General features: G+C 42.3%; 1 protein-coding gene across 2 annotated transcripts in view; it reads left to right on the forward strand.

The window, feature by feature from the left end:
- The window catches only part of GALNT16 (polypeptide N-acetylgalactosaminyltransferase 16), a 238210-nt gene that overhangs the window by 138248 nt on the left and 80544 nt on the right, over nt 1-19418 (forward strand). Inside the window, exons 2-3 of one of the 2 annotated variants that reach the window (XM_061611137.1) lie at nt 928-1103; nt 18155-18253. In XM_061611137.1, the coding sequence (XP_061467121.1) occupies nt 928-1103; nt 18155-18253 (275 nt within the window). The remainder of the gene's footprint in view (nt 1-927; nt 1104-18154; nt 18254-19418) is intronic. The other variant, XM_061611138.1, reaches the window with a different exon arrangement.

The following is a 19418-nucleotide window of genomic DNA, read 5'->3' on the forward strand; positions in this document are numbered from 1 at the left end:
AAACATTTGGACGGCACCTGGTTAGCAAATACTGAGATAGTGTTTGACAACTGTCTGGCCCAGGGTTGTTATCTAGTCTCCCAGCCTTTTGTTTTGTTTTTGGGAAAATCCAGTTCAGGGGAGGCTGTGAAGTTGATCACAGCGGCAGTGCTGGGGAGCAAGGGATAATTTATTTCTTTTTCATGGGTGGAGTGGGGATTAAGGGAAATATTATGAGTAGGGGACAATTTTGATTGCAAAACAGCCCAAAGGGAAAGTGTTAATCACCCCTCTTCAGTTCTGCTATGCAATCAGTTTTATAGTCCTCACCCTCAACTGCATTAGTCCCAGCCAAGATAGCACTATCAAGTTACAGTAAATTCAGTTTAGCTCAGTGAACCCCTCTGATCTGTTCCAAGCCCAAAGCCAGCACTCAATTGCATGCAGAAACTGTGTCACTGAGTAGTGTGCAGATGTAATGTTGCACTTTAACATTTTTTAAAGTGCAGTTTTTCCACACAATACAATTTGCATACCATGCAGATTTTGGGAACTGGGGTATGGAAACTATATTGACAATTTGCTCCTGTCTCTTTTTTTAAGTAAATTTGTTGTGCTAGGGTGATAGAATGCTTTAATCCACTTTAATTGCACAAACCTAAATTTTTAGTATAAGCTTAAATCCTACCCACACAATAGTGACTGTCTGGAGGCACCCTCAGTAAATGGAACAGAAAGAGAAAGATCTATTTTCTTCTGTGCTGAATATAACAAATTATGTAGTCATGTGTTGTAGAATTATTAGTCACCATCATCAGTGAGTTAGTCCTTGTGGCCATTACTTTGAAGATCAATGTGGCCTTTGTATAGAAGGTGTTTATTACGTATAATATGTCCTACAAAGCCCTGTCCTATGCAGGACTAACTCTTAGTCTTGCCTCTCTCTAGGCATCCAGGCCACCACAAGCAGAGAAAAGTGGGCTACGGGATTTTGATGAAAAAGCATACGTAGCCTCAAAGCTGCTGAAGGCTGGAGAAGATCCTTATCGGCAACATGCTTTCAACCAATTAGAGAGTGACAAACTCAGCAGTGACCGGCCCATTAGAGACACGAGGCATTACAGGTACCGTAACAGACTGTTGCAGTCTACAACCATCATCTTTTGCTAGACCATCTTTGACAGCCCTTGAGTCATCTTGGTTGTGAGGAGAGAAAAGTGGTGTTCACAAATAAAGCTGAAAATTGCATTTATTACAAGCTTTTTTTTTGAACATGCAAATATGATTAAGACTGTATGCAACACAAGAAGCAAGCATTTGTAAAATATAAACTCCTAGAAAGATAGTGTTGGATCCACCCATGTCTGCAGTGCCTGACTGGTAACAAAATAGTGCATGGTTTTGTAGGCTGTGGCGGTGCTGCGGATGGTGGTGGGTGGGGCAGGGTGCGGCTGTGCAGGCACACCATGGGAGTCAATCTGGTGCTTCTGCTGTTACCCTTGCACGACCCCAGCCTCATTGCCATCCTGTCACAATCCTTGCACCATCCACATCATGGCAGCAATGCTGCTGTCTAGAGGGCAGCTCTGTGGCACCGTCCCACCACACCATCTGTTTATGTCTCCTTTCCCTCTCATTTAATGTGAGGCAAACTTTGCAGGGGTGGTGGTGTTTGTTTTGGTTTTTTGGTTTTTGCTGATAGACAGCAGTGGATGGAGTCACTGGTGATCACTTGTGGCCGAGTAAGATTGTCTTCCAAGATAAGGTCTTTAATGGTGGGTCCGCATGTGACTGTGGAGACCAGTTCTGGATCCATACAGCCTCCCACAGTGAGGACGTAGGTTTCCAGATGGAAGAAGGTCACGATAAGGATTTGTTTGACGTGCCTTCCGCTTAGCTCTGTATTCGTGCTTCTTCAAAGTCCATAGCACCTTTGATAATAGCCGCCCTCCATTTGGGACGTTCATGGGCCAAGACTTCCCAGTTCTCGATGCTCATGTTACATTTTTTTAGATTCACTTTAAGAACATCTTTAAGCCTCTTTTGCTGTCCACCGATATTCCGTTTTCCATCCTTAAGTTGGGAGTAAAGTAGCTGCTTTGGAAGACGGTGATCAGCCATTCGAACAACATGGCCAGTCCAGTGAAGTTGATGTTGAAGGATCATTGTTTCAGCACTGGTAGTCTTTGCTTCTTCCAAAACGCTAACATTAGTCCGTCTTCCCAAGTAATTTGCAGAATTTTCCAGAGGCAGCATTGGTGGAAGTTTTCAAGAAGTTGGGAGTGACGTTTATAAATAGCCCATGTTTCACAGGTATACAATAAGGTCGGTAGTACAATGACTTTGTAAATAAGCATTTTGGTCTCCCTGCGAATATCCCGATCCTTGAACACTCTACGCTTCAATTGGGATAATAAGTAAGCAGCAGTGATGCAAGTGACTGGAGGGCAGGTGAGCAGCGGCGCCCCATCCACTATTGCTGCCTGGACTGTCAAGTCTCAGTCCCAAAACATGCAAAGTAACAGGGGATCTCTGAGCATTAAGAATGTTCCATTCCCCCAAAAAAAGTAACTATAAGCTGTCTTGCATAGCCCTAAATAAACTCGACACCTAAGCTATTTTTAAAAACAAAAAGCAAGCATAATGATAAAATGGTGTTTACTAGAAAGACCAGAACAGCAGCATGGATTTTTTAAAAAGTAACTTCTAAAATTTTGTGCTAAAATTCCCCACCCCTATTTAAATGGCAATGTGCAAACACTGTAATTATGGGATTCAATGTAGCATCACGTCTCTTGTTTCATCAGCGCAAGGATTTCTCTTTGCGCAATGGAACATTCTCTCCCTCTTCTCCCTCTATGTGCCCCCTAAATCTGTCCTGGGGTTCCCTAATCCTCTGGAGCAGGGTGCATGCTGGGGAAGGAGGGGAGATTTCTCTTGCATTAGCAAAAATTCTTGCACTGATGGGACACAGTAGTTGAATACTGCCCTATATTTATATATGCAAAAAAGTGCATATTAAAAGACTGAGTTTGAAAAATATGTGGCTAAAATGGCACTGCTCAGGAAATAAAGGCATGTGGATATATTGCTGAACAGCAATAGGTTCTCCTGCTCAATATGTTGTTACACTTGTCAACCCTACACCTCCTGAAAGGAACTGAGGGAGAGGAAAGTGAAGAGGGGACCAGACAGCTGCTTCTAGTCTATTCTATGCCCACAAGGTTATCTGTGGGCCACCTCTCACATGTGCCAGCTCCTACTCAAGAGTAGGGGGTGTTTTGTCTTGTTTTCATTTTAAGTATGTAGTTCTTGGTATATATGTTTATAAATGTTATCGGCCGCTTTGAAGACTGTAAGTTGGAAGGCAGGATAATATTTATTTATTTATTTATTTTATTTTATTTAGATCCCACCCTTCCTCCCAGTAGGAGCCCAGGGTGGCAATATACTGAATAAATGAATAAAGGTGATCAATGCCTGTCAATTCTATTCCTTTTTTTTTAAGTGAGATTTTCTCTGGTTTGAAAAAAGACAGAAGCAGCACAGTACACATATGATGATATTATGAAATATATAAACAAGCACAGAGTCCTTTTGCGGGGAGGGAATTCCATGATCGGGGCACCACAAATGACAAAGCTCTCTTCTTTGTTACCATCGTGGAGATGCCCCGTAAAAAGTGTCTATTCCACAGTAAATGCCTAGTCTGGCAGTGCCCCACATTTCTGATCTTATCCTCATTCTATCCTCAAATCACATTCAACCTAGTATTGTAATAAAAATCCCTGTCTCCTTACATGATCACCAGCAATGAAACAAATCTACCCTTGGTGTTCTACATTTTTAACAATGGACATTTTAAATAATAACACATTTCTTCAATAATGCCAAAACCCATCTATAGTGTCAAATACCATATACTGTATACTCTCTTGTAGATTGAGGGCACAAGGATGAAACAGCATATAGACTTCTTGACAAAGACATCACCACAGATCTCAATACTCTTATCATTACATCTATACAAAACCTTACAAGTAGGAAACTTCTTAAAGAGGAGACTGCTGGTCTCCTTGTTAATCCAAATCCCACCCCTGGAAGGCTTTACATGCTGCCTAAAATCCACAAAGCCAACAATCCTGGTCGCCCAATTGTCTCAGGTAACAACACAGCTACTGAAAGGATTTCTCTGTCCATTGATTTAAATTTACAAAACATAGTGCAAAACCTCCCATCATATATCAAAGACACCAAGGACTTCTTGCTTAAAATTGAGTCTTTAAACAAGCAGTATCAATTCCACAACAATACTATACTAGCTACTTTAGATGTCACATCTCTTTACACCAATATACCACATAATGATGGAATTCAGTTTTAGTTCCTTAACACCAGGAATACAAACAACCCTCCAAAAGAGGTTGTCACAACTTTAGCTACACTAGTTCTGACTTGCAACAACTTTACATTCAATGGAAAACACTACCTGCAACTACAAGGCACAGCTATGGGGACTCGCATGGCTCCATCATATGTGAATCTCTTTATGGGTAAATTGGAACAGGAGATCCTCAAAAAGGCCATCAACAAGCCACTTATATGGTGGCAATACACTGATGACATCTTTATGGTCTGGATAAATGGTAAAGAGAGTTTAGAACAATTTAAAAATTACATCAACTCTATCCATCCATCTATTAAGTTTACATTTAATAGTACAAATGACAATCCGCACATCCCTTTTCTCTCTGACAGGCACCAACAGGTAGCATTGGGAGATGAGGTTTCAGACCCTTGGCCCCTCACTTGTGGAGTGCCACAGGGTTCTATCCTCTCTCCCATGCTATTTAACATCTACATGAAGCCGCTGGGATCTATCATCAGGAGATTTGGGCTGCGGTGTCACCAATATGCGGATGACACACAGCTCTATCTCTCGTTTAAGTCTTCACCAGAGTTGGCTGTGGAGACCATGTCCAAGTGCCTGGAATCCATGAGTGGATGGATGGGAAGGAACAGGCTGAAGCTAAATCCTGACAAGACCGAGGTACTGCTTGTGGGAGACAGGGGTAGGCTGGGTTCTGTTGACCTGAGGTTTAATGGGGTACAATTGCCCCTGAAGGACCAGGTCCGCAGCCTGGGGGTTGTTCTTGATTCCAGGCTGTCCATGGAGGCTCAGATTTCGGCAGTGAGCCGGGCAGCCTGGTACCAACTACACCTCATATGCAGGCTGCAACCCTACCTCCCTGTTCATCAGCTTCCACTGGTAGTACATGCCCTGGTCACCTCTCGATTAGACTACTGCAATGCGCTCTACGTGGGTTTACCCTTGAAAACGGTCCGGAAACTTCAACTGGTACAGAATGCGGCGGCTCGTTTACTTACAAACAGCCGTCACCGTGATCATATTACACCAGTATTATTTAATCTACACTGGCTTCCAGTTGTTTTCCGGGCCCAATTCAAGGTGTTGGTGTTAACCTTTAAATCCCTATATGGTTTCGGCCCGGTTTATCTGAAGGAGCACCTCCAGCGTCACCAACTATGCCGCCCGACAAGATCCGCCACGCAGGGCCTTCTCTCAATCCCACCAACAAAAGTAGTTAGGTTGGTGGGGACTAGAGAGAGGGCTTTTTCGGTGGCGGCCCCCACTCTCTGGAATTCCCTCCCGTTCGATCTTCGACATGCCCCTTCCCTGGATACCTTCCGCCGAGCATTAAAAACTTGGCTGTTTGGTCAGGCCTTTGAGACTATCGGGATGGGCTAATTATATACTCAATCCCCACTGCTATGTATTACAATTGCTGCTATTCTGTCACTGATGATTATTTGTATTTATTGTATTTACTGTATTTTGTATTTTATTGAATTTAATATGTACGCCGCCTAGAGTGGCTTCGGCCAGATAGGCGGCCTAAAAATTAAATTATTATTATTATTATTATTGATATCCTTCTCACCATTGAAAACACCAAAATAGCCACTGATCTCTACAGCAAACCCACTGATGCCCACACTTATTTAAAATCCTAAATCTGCCATGCTAAGCATATAAAGAAAAACCTTGTGTATAGCTTAGCTCTGAGAATCAAACTTATTTGCAACACTGAAGATAAATACCAGAGAAGGATCAGTGAACTTAAAGAACACCTTCTTCTGAGAGGATATCCTCCACATATTATCGATTGCAACATCCACCGAGCCTCCATTCTGTCCAGAGAAAACATCTTCCATCACACTGAGGTGTCAAAGAGCAGAGAACAACAGATTCCATTTGTGGTAGATTTCCATCCAGCATCTCCTAACTATCACCGAGCAATCAGGGAGAGCTGGCAAACTCTAAACATCTTGCTAGAGCCATCAGCAGGTCTCCCGTTGCAGCATTTCGCCAGCCTCCTAATTTGTGCAGACTGTTAGTGAGAGCTGTGCTTAAGCCACCTATCACCAATCCTGGGTCTCATCCTTGTCACTCCAAACGCTGTATCATCTGCGTGTACCTCAGGGAGACAGCTACTTTTACAAGCACTAGGACAGGCAGGACATATTACATCAAACAGAACATCACCTACAGGTTCTGCAATATAATTTATGTCATCAAATGCAAAAGACCAGGATGTCATATGTGTTGCGCTGTGTGTAGTTGTGTTGCTTAATTTTGTTTAAAAGCAGCACCACAGCAGCAGAGAGTAACAGCAGATGTTGAAATGCTAGTGTACCAGCGTGTGCGGGCGTTTGCCTAAGAAAGCAGGCTTTTACCCTGCATCAGCATCACTGAGACTGGAGACTTAGTAAAATAAGGAAAGCTAATTTATTTAGAGAAATACATAGTAGATAGAAAAAGCCAACCTAGTTCTAACTAACTAGCTAAGTTGGAGGCATAACTCCCAGGTGTAGGAGTCAGTCCCATGCTCGGAGAGAGAGCAGAGACAAAGGGAGTCTCCTCTCTCCTGGACAGACAGAGGACAAAGGAATGGAAAGGGCAGAAGGAGGAGGGGCAGGTAAGCTTCCCTAAAGGCATCATAGTCTAGCGACAGAAGGAAGTCAGTCAGAGCATCACAGGTAAAAGGTAAACAAAGCCTATCCATCTGGAGGATCCTAGCTCTATCTTCCCTCTGGAGCTTAAACAAAAGAACAAAACAGGAGTTGCTCTTGCCCCACTTCCAACAATATGCAATATGTAGGAAAAACCACAACTGACCTATGCACACACTTCAGAAACCATAAATCGGCAAACTTAAAAAAAGTGGAGCAACCAGTTGCAAAACATTTCAACATTGAAATATATATGCTTCGATTATGGAATGCTCTCCCCAGAGAGGCTCACCTGGCACCTACACTTCGAGTTTTTCTTTACCAGGCAAAGACTTCTCTCTTTCCCCAGGGTTTTTACATTCCATGCTTTTAGTTCTTAGAACTATTTGTATTCTCTTGTTGGTTATGTATTGATTTCATGCAGTTGTATGGTTTTATGCTGATTTTTATTCATTTTGTGCAGCTGTTGCTTTTTATATTGAAGCACTGTTGACTGATTTTTTTAAATTTTATTTTATTGGTTTTAATCTGTGAACCACTCAGAGGACACATTTTATTGGGTGGTATAGAAATTCCAAAATAAATAAAAGAAAGCACTCCATGAAGCAGATGTTACATTTAAACATCTTACCCACCATGCATCAGACCCAATGTATCAGTCACTCTCAATACCTGCACTCTATCCCTGGTGAGTGCTGCCTTTGGTGTAGTGATGCTACACTCATTTAGACCAACACAGTGGAGAAGTTGCTTTTAAATGTTAATTATTCCATATGGAGCGCTGCAGCAGGGAAACGCTTTTATAGGCCATGTGTGGGCCATCATATTTAAAATCTGCCCTTCTAAAAACTCAAGTATAGCATGCTATTTTGTCACATTGGCTGTGATGAGGGATTAATAAGCCAAGATACCAATGATCCCCTTTGTGTGAGCTGCAATGAAATCAAGAAGTCTTTAATTAACCATAGATTCCCATTTTGTCTGAAGCAAGAAACTGTAATTGCAAGTTTCAGAACAAGCTAGGATCCTTAACTATGTATTGAAAAAGTTCAGAAAAGGACAACTAAAATGATCAAGGGGATGGAGCAACTCCCCTATGAGGAAAGGTTGCAGCATTTGGGGCTTTTTCGTTTAGAGAAAAGGTGACAATAGTCAAGAAATCAGAAGAAGGCTAGGACTGGGGAGGGCAGCTGTGAGAGAACTAGAAAAGGTCCTCAAATGTAAAGATGTATCACTGAACACTAAAGTCAGGATCATTCAGACCATGGTATTTCCAATCTCTATGTATGGATGTGAAAGTTGGACAGTGAAAAAAGCTGATAAGAGAAAAATCAACGCATTTGAAATGTGGTGTTGGAGAAGAGTTTTGCGGATACCATGGACAGCAAAAAAGACAAATAACTGGGTGTTAGAACAAATTAAGCCAGAACTATCACTAGAAGCTAAAATGATGAAACTGAGGTTATCCTGCTTTGGACACATAATGAGAAGACATGATTCATTAGAAAAGATAATAATGCTTGGAAAAACAGAAGGAAGTAGAAAAAGAGGAAGGCCAAAGAAGAGATGGTTTGATTCCATAAAGGAAGCCACAGACCTGAACTTCCAAGATCTGAACAGGGTGGTTCATGAAAGATGCTCTTGGAGGTCACTGATTCATAGGGTCGCCGTAAGTCATAGTCGACTTGAAGACACCTAACAACAACAAAGAGGTAACATGATAGAAGTCTATAAAATTATGCATGGCATGGAGAAAGAGGATAGAGAAAAGTTTTTCTCCCTCTCTACTACAACACGAAGCTGAATGTGGGAAGACCTCGGGGTTGTAGTGGACAGCACGATGAAAATGTCGACCCAGTGTGCGGCAGCTGTGAAAAAGGCAAATTCCATGCTAGCGATAATTAGGAAAGGTATTGAAAATAAAACAGCCGATATCATAATGCCATTGTATAAATCTATGGTGCGGCCGCATTTGGAATACTGTGTACAGTTCTGGTCACCTCATCTCAAAAAGGATATTATAGAGTTGGAAAAGGTTCAGAAGAGGGCAACCAGAATGATCAAGGGGATGGAGTGACTCCCTTACGAGGAAAGGTTGCAGCATTTGGGGCTTTTTAGTTTAGAGAAAATGCGGGTCAGAGGAGACATGATAGAAGTGTATAAAATTATCCATGGCATTGAGAAAGTGGATAGAGAAAAGTTCTTCTCCCTCTCTCATAATACTAGAACTCGTGGACATTCAAAGAAGCTGAATGTTGGAAGATTCAGGACAGACAAAAGAAAGTACCTCTTCACACAGCGCATAGTTAAATTATGGAATTCGCTTCCACAAGAGGCAGTGATGGTTGCTAACCTGGATGGCTTTAAAAGAGGATTAGGCAAATTCATGTTGGACAAGGCTATCAATAGCTATTAGCCATGATGACTATGCTCTTCCTCCACAATCAGAGGCAGTTGCTGGAAACCACAGAATGGGAGAGTGCGCTTGTGCTCAAGTTCTTGCAGGCTTCCCATAGGTATCTGCATGGCCACTGTGAGAACAGGATGCTGGACCAGATGGGCTACTGGCCTGATCCAGCAGGCTCTTTTTATGTCCTTCTGAAATTGGTTTAGGTTCTTGGCTAGTAACCATACTTTCCTGATTCAGATACAAGGGGAAACTCTGGTTAACTGGAGGCTTCGTGGTTTAACTGGCCATCTGTAAAGAGAGGAGTGAAGGTGCTGTGTGCACAGGCAACAGGCTCAACAAGCTTATTCTTATCTTGGCTTATTAAACTGAGATATGATGAGCACTGTGTTTTCAATTTGCTTGCTGTATAAGATATCTATACAGATAATTGATTTTTAAAAGACGGATTTTTGCTAATTCTTTCACAAATTTTGCTTTAGGGCATTCATTATATGACCAGTCAGAAGAAAATGCTTAAAAAGTCCATGCATCCCCCTCCCTTCCCGTTTCAACCAAAGAGAACAATTTCTGAGACTGGAAACATGAGTACCAATCTGGGTCTTTGTTATTGCTATTTTAAAGCTATTGCTTGTGATCCTCCTTTAAACTGTAGAGACCAGATTATGATCAATTTTCCCATTGTGCTCTACATATATTTTCCCAGTTCTCCAGTATAGTTTACTGTCATTTTCCACATGTCACTGCTGTGTTGTGCATTCACAAACATAGATTAACTACGAGCCTTGATTGCCAGACCATTTCTAAATTTCTTACAAGTTGCTTCAAGACTGGACTATTGAAGACTGGACTGGCAGCTGTACAAACTTTTAACTGAGCTGAATAACTGAATATTCCTCCATCCATCCCCACATAATTCAAGGCATTGCTGTCTCCATTGAATTGTAAGCTACAGAATGATGTTAGTGGAAAGCATCTCAGCATTTACCAGTTCAGTTATTTAAGTGCATCAGGAGATAAGATTATATGGAAGAGATGAGGTGGCAGATAAGACTCAGAGGCTTTGGGCTGAAGATTAGTCTTATTATCAGTAGGCTACTGTTCAAAGCAATTGAGTTGGCAGGTCTATCTAGCAGACAGCCAAGAGCAGGATATTATTTATTTATTTATTTATTTATTTATTTATTTACGGTCAGAGACCAGTACAAAGCAACAAAATACACAATTAATACTAAACAATTTAAAACAAGAATCATTTGCGGGAATAAAATCAGAGATAATTAAAAGACCAGCGCTCAAGGTTGTGCAGGGAATTGAGCTAGCAGTGCTCCACAATGGGCAATTGCTGTGGCGCAGAATCTCGCAACCCTGTTTGTTGTTTGGGGGTGTTGGTCTGATAAAAGATAGGTAGCATAAAATCCCTACCCGGGATTGATTGGATGATTGGGGATATGGTTAAGAGACGAAGATCCTGGTAAAAAGGGCAATCTAAAAGAACATGTGTAACAGATTCCACAAGGAATTCCACAAGGGCAAAGGCGCTCCTCCATAGGAATCTTACGGTATCTGCCATCTAGGAGAGCTGACGGAAGTACATTGAACTTCGCCAAGGTGAATGCCTTTCTAAGCCTAGGGGAGATGAGAGAGCTTAGATATCACGCAGTGGCAAAACCCCCGATGGAGTGGGGTGGCCCGGGAACGGTTGCTGACAGAGCAAGGTGGTTTTGGAGCTCTACATCTAGGATTCGTTGGTGTATAGCGTGCCTTGCTTTGTGGAGGCCGAGCTGAGAGATGGCAAGGAGGAAGAAGCCTAGACTAGAGAATTTCCTGATTAATGATTTGTGCCAATTCAATTGGTATGAATCAAAAAAATACAAGAGGGGCCAGTCCCACAGGGGAAAACCACAGCTTTAACCAAAACCTCGCCTTGAGCGTCCAAATGCGAGCCTCTATGGAGGGTAGACCTGCTTCAAGTCGGAGGGAATTATTGGAGACACATGTCGGAATACCCAGTATGGCTCTCAAGAATTTTGTTTGGACAGGATCAAAAGAAGAGGACCGGGAGTAGACCGTCACCTGGGAGCTGTATAACATTTGTGAGATGATTTTCACCACGAAGACTTGGATAGCGGAAGGGACATGTTGCCCTCCCTTGTTGCAAAAAAACGACAGTAGGGCCTTCGAGTTCCTTAAGGCGGTGGTGACGGCATTCTTGGCATGCAAATGCCATGCTCCAGAAGAGTGGAAAGTCACTCCCAGATACCGATATGAAGAAACCTGCTCGATGGAGAGTCCATTTAATAATAATAATAATAATAATAATAATAATAATAATAATAATAATAATATAAAATTTTATTTGTTAGTCGCCTATCTGCCCGAATTAACGGACACTCTAGGCGACTTACAGCAGCATAATAAAATACAATACACAATTCAACCACATTCATCAATTAAACTAACATCAAAAACATCACTTAATACATCAAAAACTAATCTAGCTCGAAGTTCCTGTAGGCCTGCCTGAATAGCCAGGTCTTTAAAGCTCGGCGAAAACTCATCAGGGAGGAGGCATGTCGGAGGTCGTAGGGGAGAGAATTCCAGAGGGTGGGAGCCACTACCGAGAACGTCCTCTCTCTGGTCCGCACCAGCCGAGCTGTTTTGACCGGTGGGACCGAGAGGAGATCCTGCGTGGCTGATCTTGTAAGGTGGCTTAATTGGTGATACTGGAGGCGGTCCTTTAGATAAACCGGGCCGAAACCGTATAGGGTTTTAAAGGTCAATACCAACACCTTGAATTGGGCCTGGTAAACCACTGGTAGCCATTTAAGTGCCAACTATGCTTCTCCTTTTTCCTGGTAAACACTAGTACCTTCGTCTTGGTATGATTGATGACTAGTGATTCCCTAGAGCCGTGATCAGCAAGTGCCTGAAGGAGTCGACACAGGCCGATAGTTGTTAGCGAGAGCAGCACTGCGTCATCCGCGTAGAGTAATATAGATAGAGGTCTGTTGGCAAGAGTGGGAGGATGGGATGGAACCAGAGCAGGATATGAATACTTCAACAGTTCAGGGCTTGCTGAAGAACATCTGGAGAGCATACATTAGATATCTGAGTGTTTTGTTACTGTCTTCACCAGTTTATCCTGGCCCTTAGCTGAACATGAAATTAAAAGTAGCAAAGGCTAAAAAAAACACCTCTTTTCTACAAACCTAAGATACTTCATGTAAAATTTCAGTGTTGTGATAGGACTCATACATGTCATGAGTCCAGTGGAAAGGGTGTGGAGTGACAAGGAGGAGACAGACTTGGCCTTGGGGTAAGGCACTTGTGATGTGCCCCCAGTCGTGGTTGATCTTGTAGGCTTCTACACCACTGAAAGTGACAACTCCACCCCTGTGGATCTAGTTACCACTGAGGAGGCACAGCCTGATTAAGAAGTTGCCTCTCCACCTTCCCTTCACCCCCTTCCTCACTGTCATCATCACACAGCTCTCCTCTTGGGAAAGATGTTGAGGAGCTGATCCAGCCACCCTCACCTTGGACATATAGGCTGTGGTGCCAGCAGGCTCAAAGGCTTCCCGCTGTCCCTCTGAGAAGGAGCACACATGCTCCCAACAGTGACACTTTTCTCACTCAAGTAGGCTGGTAAGGAGGCATGTCTAATAACTGCAACAACGTCTTGGTGCAGTGTAGTTGTGCCTAGTTATTCCTAGTAATTATGCCGAATCCTGTGTAACCTGTAAGCTGATTCATGAAGTGCTCTGAACGGAAACTTTCCATTAAATCTACCAAAGAAAAGCACATCCATGTGTCTGCATCTTTCTTCAACCGGTTCGGGCAGGACAATACAAGTGACTCCAGTTAACAAACATTTGAAGATATTGTAATACTTGCCTGAAGACACCATTGTGTTGAATCTTTGCAAGTCATCCTAATGGCACATACTTTTAGAATATGACTGATCTTCCTCAGGACAAAACAAAACCATTGCAACATACGGAGCAATGACTAAGTAGTGATAGAAAATGCAATACTATATATCTGTGGCAGCTTCTATGTACATAATCATGACTGTATATGTATTCCTTTAGTTTACTTTCATGATAGTACTCTGTTAGCCTAGGTCCATTAGCCTGGTTTATTAAATGTGGATGTGCTATGGAAACACCATGCAAATTGCATGGCATCAAACTGATTTAAAGCCCTCAGGTTGCTTCCAGACCAACCAAAAGCCTGGTTTACCTGTAACCAATCTTGGGGCCTTTTAGTGAATTACCTGATATACTAAGTGTATGCTACATTTGCCCAGAAAAGCCCAGGCAGTCTTCTGGATTCAGACCACCAGAGTGCTTTCAGAAACATGGTGAAAACCCGCTTAATTGACTATTACTACTATGACTATTCTTTTTCCGGCCCTTCTCCCACAAAGCTCAGAATGATGTACGTGATTCTCCCTTCTAATGCATCCTTTGTGAGGTAGGCTAGGCTGGCCCATGGTCACACAATGAATGTCATGGCTGAATAGGGATTTGAACCCTAGATTAACATTCACACCCCTAGATCACACCCCTGGCTCTCAAGCATTTGAAAAGTTTTAACTTTGCATTTATATATCATTTTATAACCCTTACAACACCCTATCTGGTAGATCAGTATTACAATATTACAATTCCAATATTGCAGATGAGGATGAGCTTACTTTTTAACATTTAATTGGAGACTTATATATACACTGCTTTTCATTTAAAAAAATCACAAAGCCATATACTAACTATATCATGCACCAGCTTGGATGGAAATGCCAGTTCCACTGTCCTTCACAGTGATGAAATTAGAAAGTCCCGAAGGGAATAAGTATCCAGGAATAATCTACCATAGGACGGAGGAAAAAATAACAGACACCAGCTGAAACCACTCATCAATGACCTGCAATCCATCCTAGACAATGACTCTTCCCTCTCACAGGCCTTGGGTGGTAGGGCTGGATTTGCTTACAGTCCCCCAATTGAAAACAGCTACTCACCAGCAACAACAGGCTACATAACACAGATACAGACTCAGGGACCAGCCCCTGTAGCAGACCCAGTTGCCAACTCTGTCCACATATCTACTCCTGCAACACTATTACAGGACCTAATAATTTATTTATTATTTATTACATTTATATACCACCCCATGGCCGAAGCTCTCTGGGTGGTTTACAGCAATTAAAAACAAATATACAAATTTTAAAACACAAAAAACAATTTAAAAACACAATTTAAATTTTTTTAAAAACAATTTAAAAACACTTGCTAAAATACCTGGGAGAAGAGGAAAGTCTGGACCTGGCGCCGAAAAGATAACAGTGTTGGCGCTAGGCGCACCTCATCAGGAAGATCATTCCATAATTTGGGGGCCACCACTCAGAAGGCCCTCTCCCTCGTTGCCACCCTCCAAGCTTCCCTCGGAGTAGGCACCTGGAGGAGGGCCTCAGATGTTGAGAGTAGTGTATGGGTGGGCTCATGTCGGGAGAGGCGTTCCATCAGGTATTGTGGTCCTAAGCCATGTAAGGCTTTATAGGTTAAAACCAGCACCTTGAATCAAGCTTGGAAACATACAGGCAGCTAATGCAAGTGGGCCAGAATCAGTTTTATATGTTCTGTTACCAATCTGGCCACTGCATTTTGCACAAGCTGCAGCTTCCGAACCATCTTCAAAGGCAGCCCCATGTAGAGTGAATTGCAGTAATCTAACTTTGAGGTTACCAGAGCATGGACAACTGAAGCCAGTTTATCCCTGTCCAGATAGGGACGTAGTTGGGCCACCAACCGAAGTTGGTAGAAGGCACTCTGTGCCACCAAGGCTACCTGAGCCTCAAGTGACAGAGATGGTTCTAGGAGAACCCCCAAGCTACGCACCTGCTCCTTCAGGGGGAGTGCAACCCCATCAAGGACAGGTTGGACATCCAACATCTAGTCAGAAGAACCACCCACTAGCAGCATCTGAGTCTTGTCTGGATTGAGCCTCAGTTTATTAGCCCTCATCCAGTCCATTGTCGCAGCCTCACCTGAAGAAGATGAAAAGGAGAAATAGAGCTGTGTGTCATCAGCATACTGATGGCAACACACTCCAAAGCTCCAGATGATGTCATCCACAATATTAAGGGTTTAAGCACTTCAAAGGAAAACTGCAATGGAAAAATTGGCAAATTACAATACATCAAGAAGTTACTTTCAGGTTAAACCAAGACAAAGGAGTTTTAGCACATTATATATGTTAATTGGTTTATCACAGGATGTCTTGTGTTGTCAGCAACTGTTTTGTGAATGACCACTGTTAATTATGTAATTATCACTATCTGTACTTTTTTTGCATTTCATTTCCTTCTAACTCCATTGTTAATGATCTGCAAACAACAATGTCCTTCCTTCCTCCCCAGCATGTGTATATATATCTGTAACTCCAGATAACACTTCATGCTTCTGATGAAGTGGACAGTAGTCCACAAATGCTTATGCCACAATAAATGTGTTAGTCTTAAAGGTGCTCCAAGACTCTTTGCTCTTTTTGCTGAAACTTACTATCAGGGCTACCTCTCCAGAAAATAAAAATGTCTATAATCTCTCTATATCATGAGGTATTAATAGAATTTAAGAGAACACACACACAAGAAGAATATGTGAATTAGTGCGATAATATGCATAATAATGTGCCTTGTGCCTAATTTTAGTTCTTCCACTTACCCTTCATCAGAGCTTCTTTATATGCTTGGAAATTGCAGTAATAGGCCACCGTCACCATAATAAAATGCTGTGTTAACAAAAATAGTTGTCACTTAGAGCAGTCATAAAACAATACCAATGAACATTGGAATAAAAAATAGTAGCAGTTTAGTGAAAGCCATAAACTAATAGTAATAAATGTTAGAGTAATATACTGTTCAAATAAGTCATGGGCAGAACAGTTATCTTTCCCAGCTCCTGGAGGGAAAAGAAACTAGTAGCCCTGATTGGCCAAATATACACCCATGCCATACCCTTAACCTTTTTACAGTGCCCCCCCTCTTTTGCTATACTATGCTCTAAAAAGTCTTTGTTCTTGGAGCTTTATTTTACTGGATCCTCTGTGCAAGTTCGGTCTTGGACCTTATCCTCTGTGTTGGGACTCTTCCCCTTACTCTGCCTATCCCCATTTCCCTCCTACTACTCATACCTTTTTGCACAAATTATGCTGGAGTTTTTGGCTGCAAAGGCTTGGTTCATGTGACACAACAAACTAGAGTGTAATATTAATAAGCAGCATGATAATGCACACTGCTCAAAAGTTCATGCAGTGAGCGCGGCTCCCCTGCTTCTGCTGCTGCCACACCACAGACAGAACAAGCCAGAGTCAAGTTTGTTGCGCCATCTGAACCTGGACTAGTGTTTTTCTCTCTCCCTCAAACAAATCATGAATGGTAACAAAGGTTTGTTCTTGTTCTAACTGATCATGGTTTGTTTGTGACTATGCATGCACTAATTGTGCATGCACTAATATACAAACACCAGAAAGCGAAACTTTGACAAGGTCTCTTAAAAGAATGAATGTGTATGTGCATTTTACATTTTCTTATTTTACTCATTGGTTCTAGCCAGTTTTGACAACCACTAAACATCCGCTCCTTGTTCAGAAAAGAAGTGAGAAGTAAAAAGGGGGTAGAGGAAAAATGAAAACTCATGTAAAAACAAGCAATGTTGAATAGTCTAGTCTAATGTGAGTAAGAAATTCATCACTGTTAAGTTTTCCTTGTAATTTTGCCACTCTGGGTAGGGAAGGTGGGTAGCCAGTACCAGTGCCTCTCCAAAACGTCTCTCCCCCCATGTGTGATTAGCACAAACAGTGGCTGCTCTAAAACTATGGTTTAATGTTCTTTGGGCCACAGCCCTGAATACCCCCCACCACCACCCCAAGGCAGTTCAAGGCCCTTGAACAGGAAGTCCGAAATTTTGGAAGGACTTTTCTCTGGTCAGATCTTGGTCTGCCACTTGTTCCCTCAAAAGAGAGGTAGCCTCATGAACAAGTCCTTTTTAGTAAAAAGCAGGAGGAAAAGAAATTTCTTAAGAGTTAGAATGGGTTTCAGAGCTGTTTATAGGATAGTAATTGAGACAAATAGAAATAGAGACAGGAGTGCCCCACACAGGCAGAGATCAGTGGTGACAATAGGCCATGTGAGGTGTGGCTGCCCTGGATGGTGCTGACCTACCTGCTCTGTACCACCAGCACCACTTCCACCAATAAAAGCTTTTGTTCCCTGTTCTCTAATTACTCCCGAACCATGTACTCCCTGCCACATCACCTCATCAGCTGCTGCTGCATGATGTAGGAAGCAACAGTGCAGTTAATCTTATAGGGCCATGGATTGCTCCTGTTTCTCTCCCCCAGCCTATGGAGAGAGCATGTAGAAAATTCCAGAAGGATGAACTGGCACCAACTTTTTTTGTTTGCTAATGCTCTTTGAAACCAACGTGCTTGTTAACTGGTGTTACTGGCAGTTATAATCCGATGGATACTAAGCACTGCTGTCAGCAATACCAGCATGTGATGAATTGCACACACATAAAAAGCTATATGGGGAAAGTGTTGGCAGGGCACCAAAACTCAGTTATCAGCTGTTTGGTAAATATGTGCATGAGATCTTGTGAGCCTGGCTTTTACTTTATTAGCAAATCTTCCATTTAGGCATGTGCTCTTTCTCTCCTTTTGCTGTAGGTGTGCCTCTGTGCACTATGGTGCAGATCTGCCAGCAACTAGCATCATCATCACTTTTCACAATGAGGCTCGTTCCACCTTGCTCCGCACAGTAAAAAGGTAAGGCCTTTAGCTCTGATGAGACTTAAGGTTTCAGCCCCAAACATACGTGCTTGAAAGTAAATCCTTCAGAAATCAATGAAGCTTACTGTTGAATAAGGACAGTTAAGGTTGGGATGTACAGCTGCAATCACAAGCATACTTAGTGAGAAGAAAGTCCCACTGGATTCAGTAGGACTTATATCCAAGTAACATGGTTACAATCTGGGTGTTAAGCTCTTTTGATATTCAAGAGAGCACCTGGGCCTGCATTTTATTCTGTAGGCCATTTGCTCACGGTATGTCTGATGATGCAAAGTTAATCCATGCTGTTGACACTGTCCACATCCATCTCTGCATCCTAAGTGGAGTACTGCTTGCACATTCACTGCATTAGTATCAATGTGTCAGAGACTCGGGGCCAAAAAAATGTTTTTAAACCAGCTCACAACATTGCACCTGCAGCCCATTCCCTGTTAAACAGGGAAATTGTAATAACTGGCTATCACCACCTTTCCAAATAGGCTTTCCTTTCAGCCATGTAAGGGCTTGCCCCCAGTTTTTTGGATAACACCAGAATATATGTTCATCAGATGTGTATAGCACAGCAGGGCTTTTAAGCATGTGTGTAGGCTCAGATGTTGAAATCCATCAATAAAATACTTCTAGGAAAAGAGATCACTTAGCATATAGGAGATATAAAAGAGTATATATACTTAGCATATAGGAGATATAAAAGTCACAACTCTACTTCAAGAAGTTGGGTACATACCTGCATGGTATGATCCAGAAATACCTCTCTGTGGAAGGACTTCTTCTGTTCATGGATGGGACTGGAGTCCTGGATGCTCCCACATATGGTGGGGGATGGAGCAGATTTTCAGCAATCTCCCCACAGCCCCCCACATTACCTTGCACATTCTAGAGGATTTGGGGACCCTTGCGAACAGATTTGTAGGAGAATAGGAGATGCATGGGGAACAAGGAGTTGCCAAAATTACCTCCTCCCCAAAGATCCATCCACTTAGCAGAGTTCTGCCGAAGACATGTTTGAGTTCATACCATAGAATTCTAAAAGTCAGTTTTTTAAAGCTAAGGTATCGGAAGATGACAACATAGACACATGTTATTCAGAACAAAGAAACAGGAACAGAAAACAAAAGAGGAGCAGGAACTTCTTCCCCAT

This window comes from Rhineura floridana, chromosome 2, assembly GCF_030035675.1.
Source record: "Rhineura floridana isolate rRhiFlo1 chromosome 2, rRhiFlo1.hap2, whole genome shotgun sequence".
Classification (NCBI taxonomy): domain Eukaryota; kingdom Metazoa; phylum Chordata; class Lepidosauria; order Squamata; family Rhineuridae; genus Rhineura; species Rhineura floridana.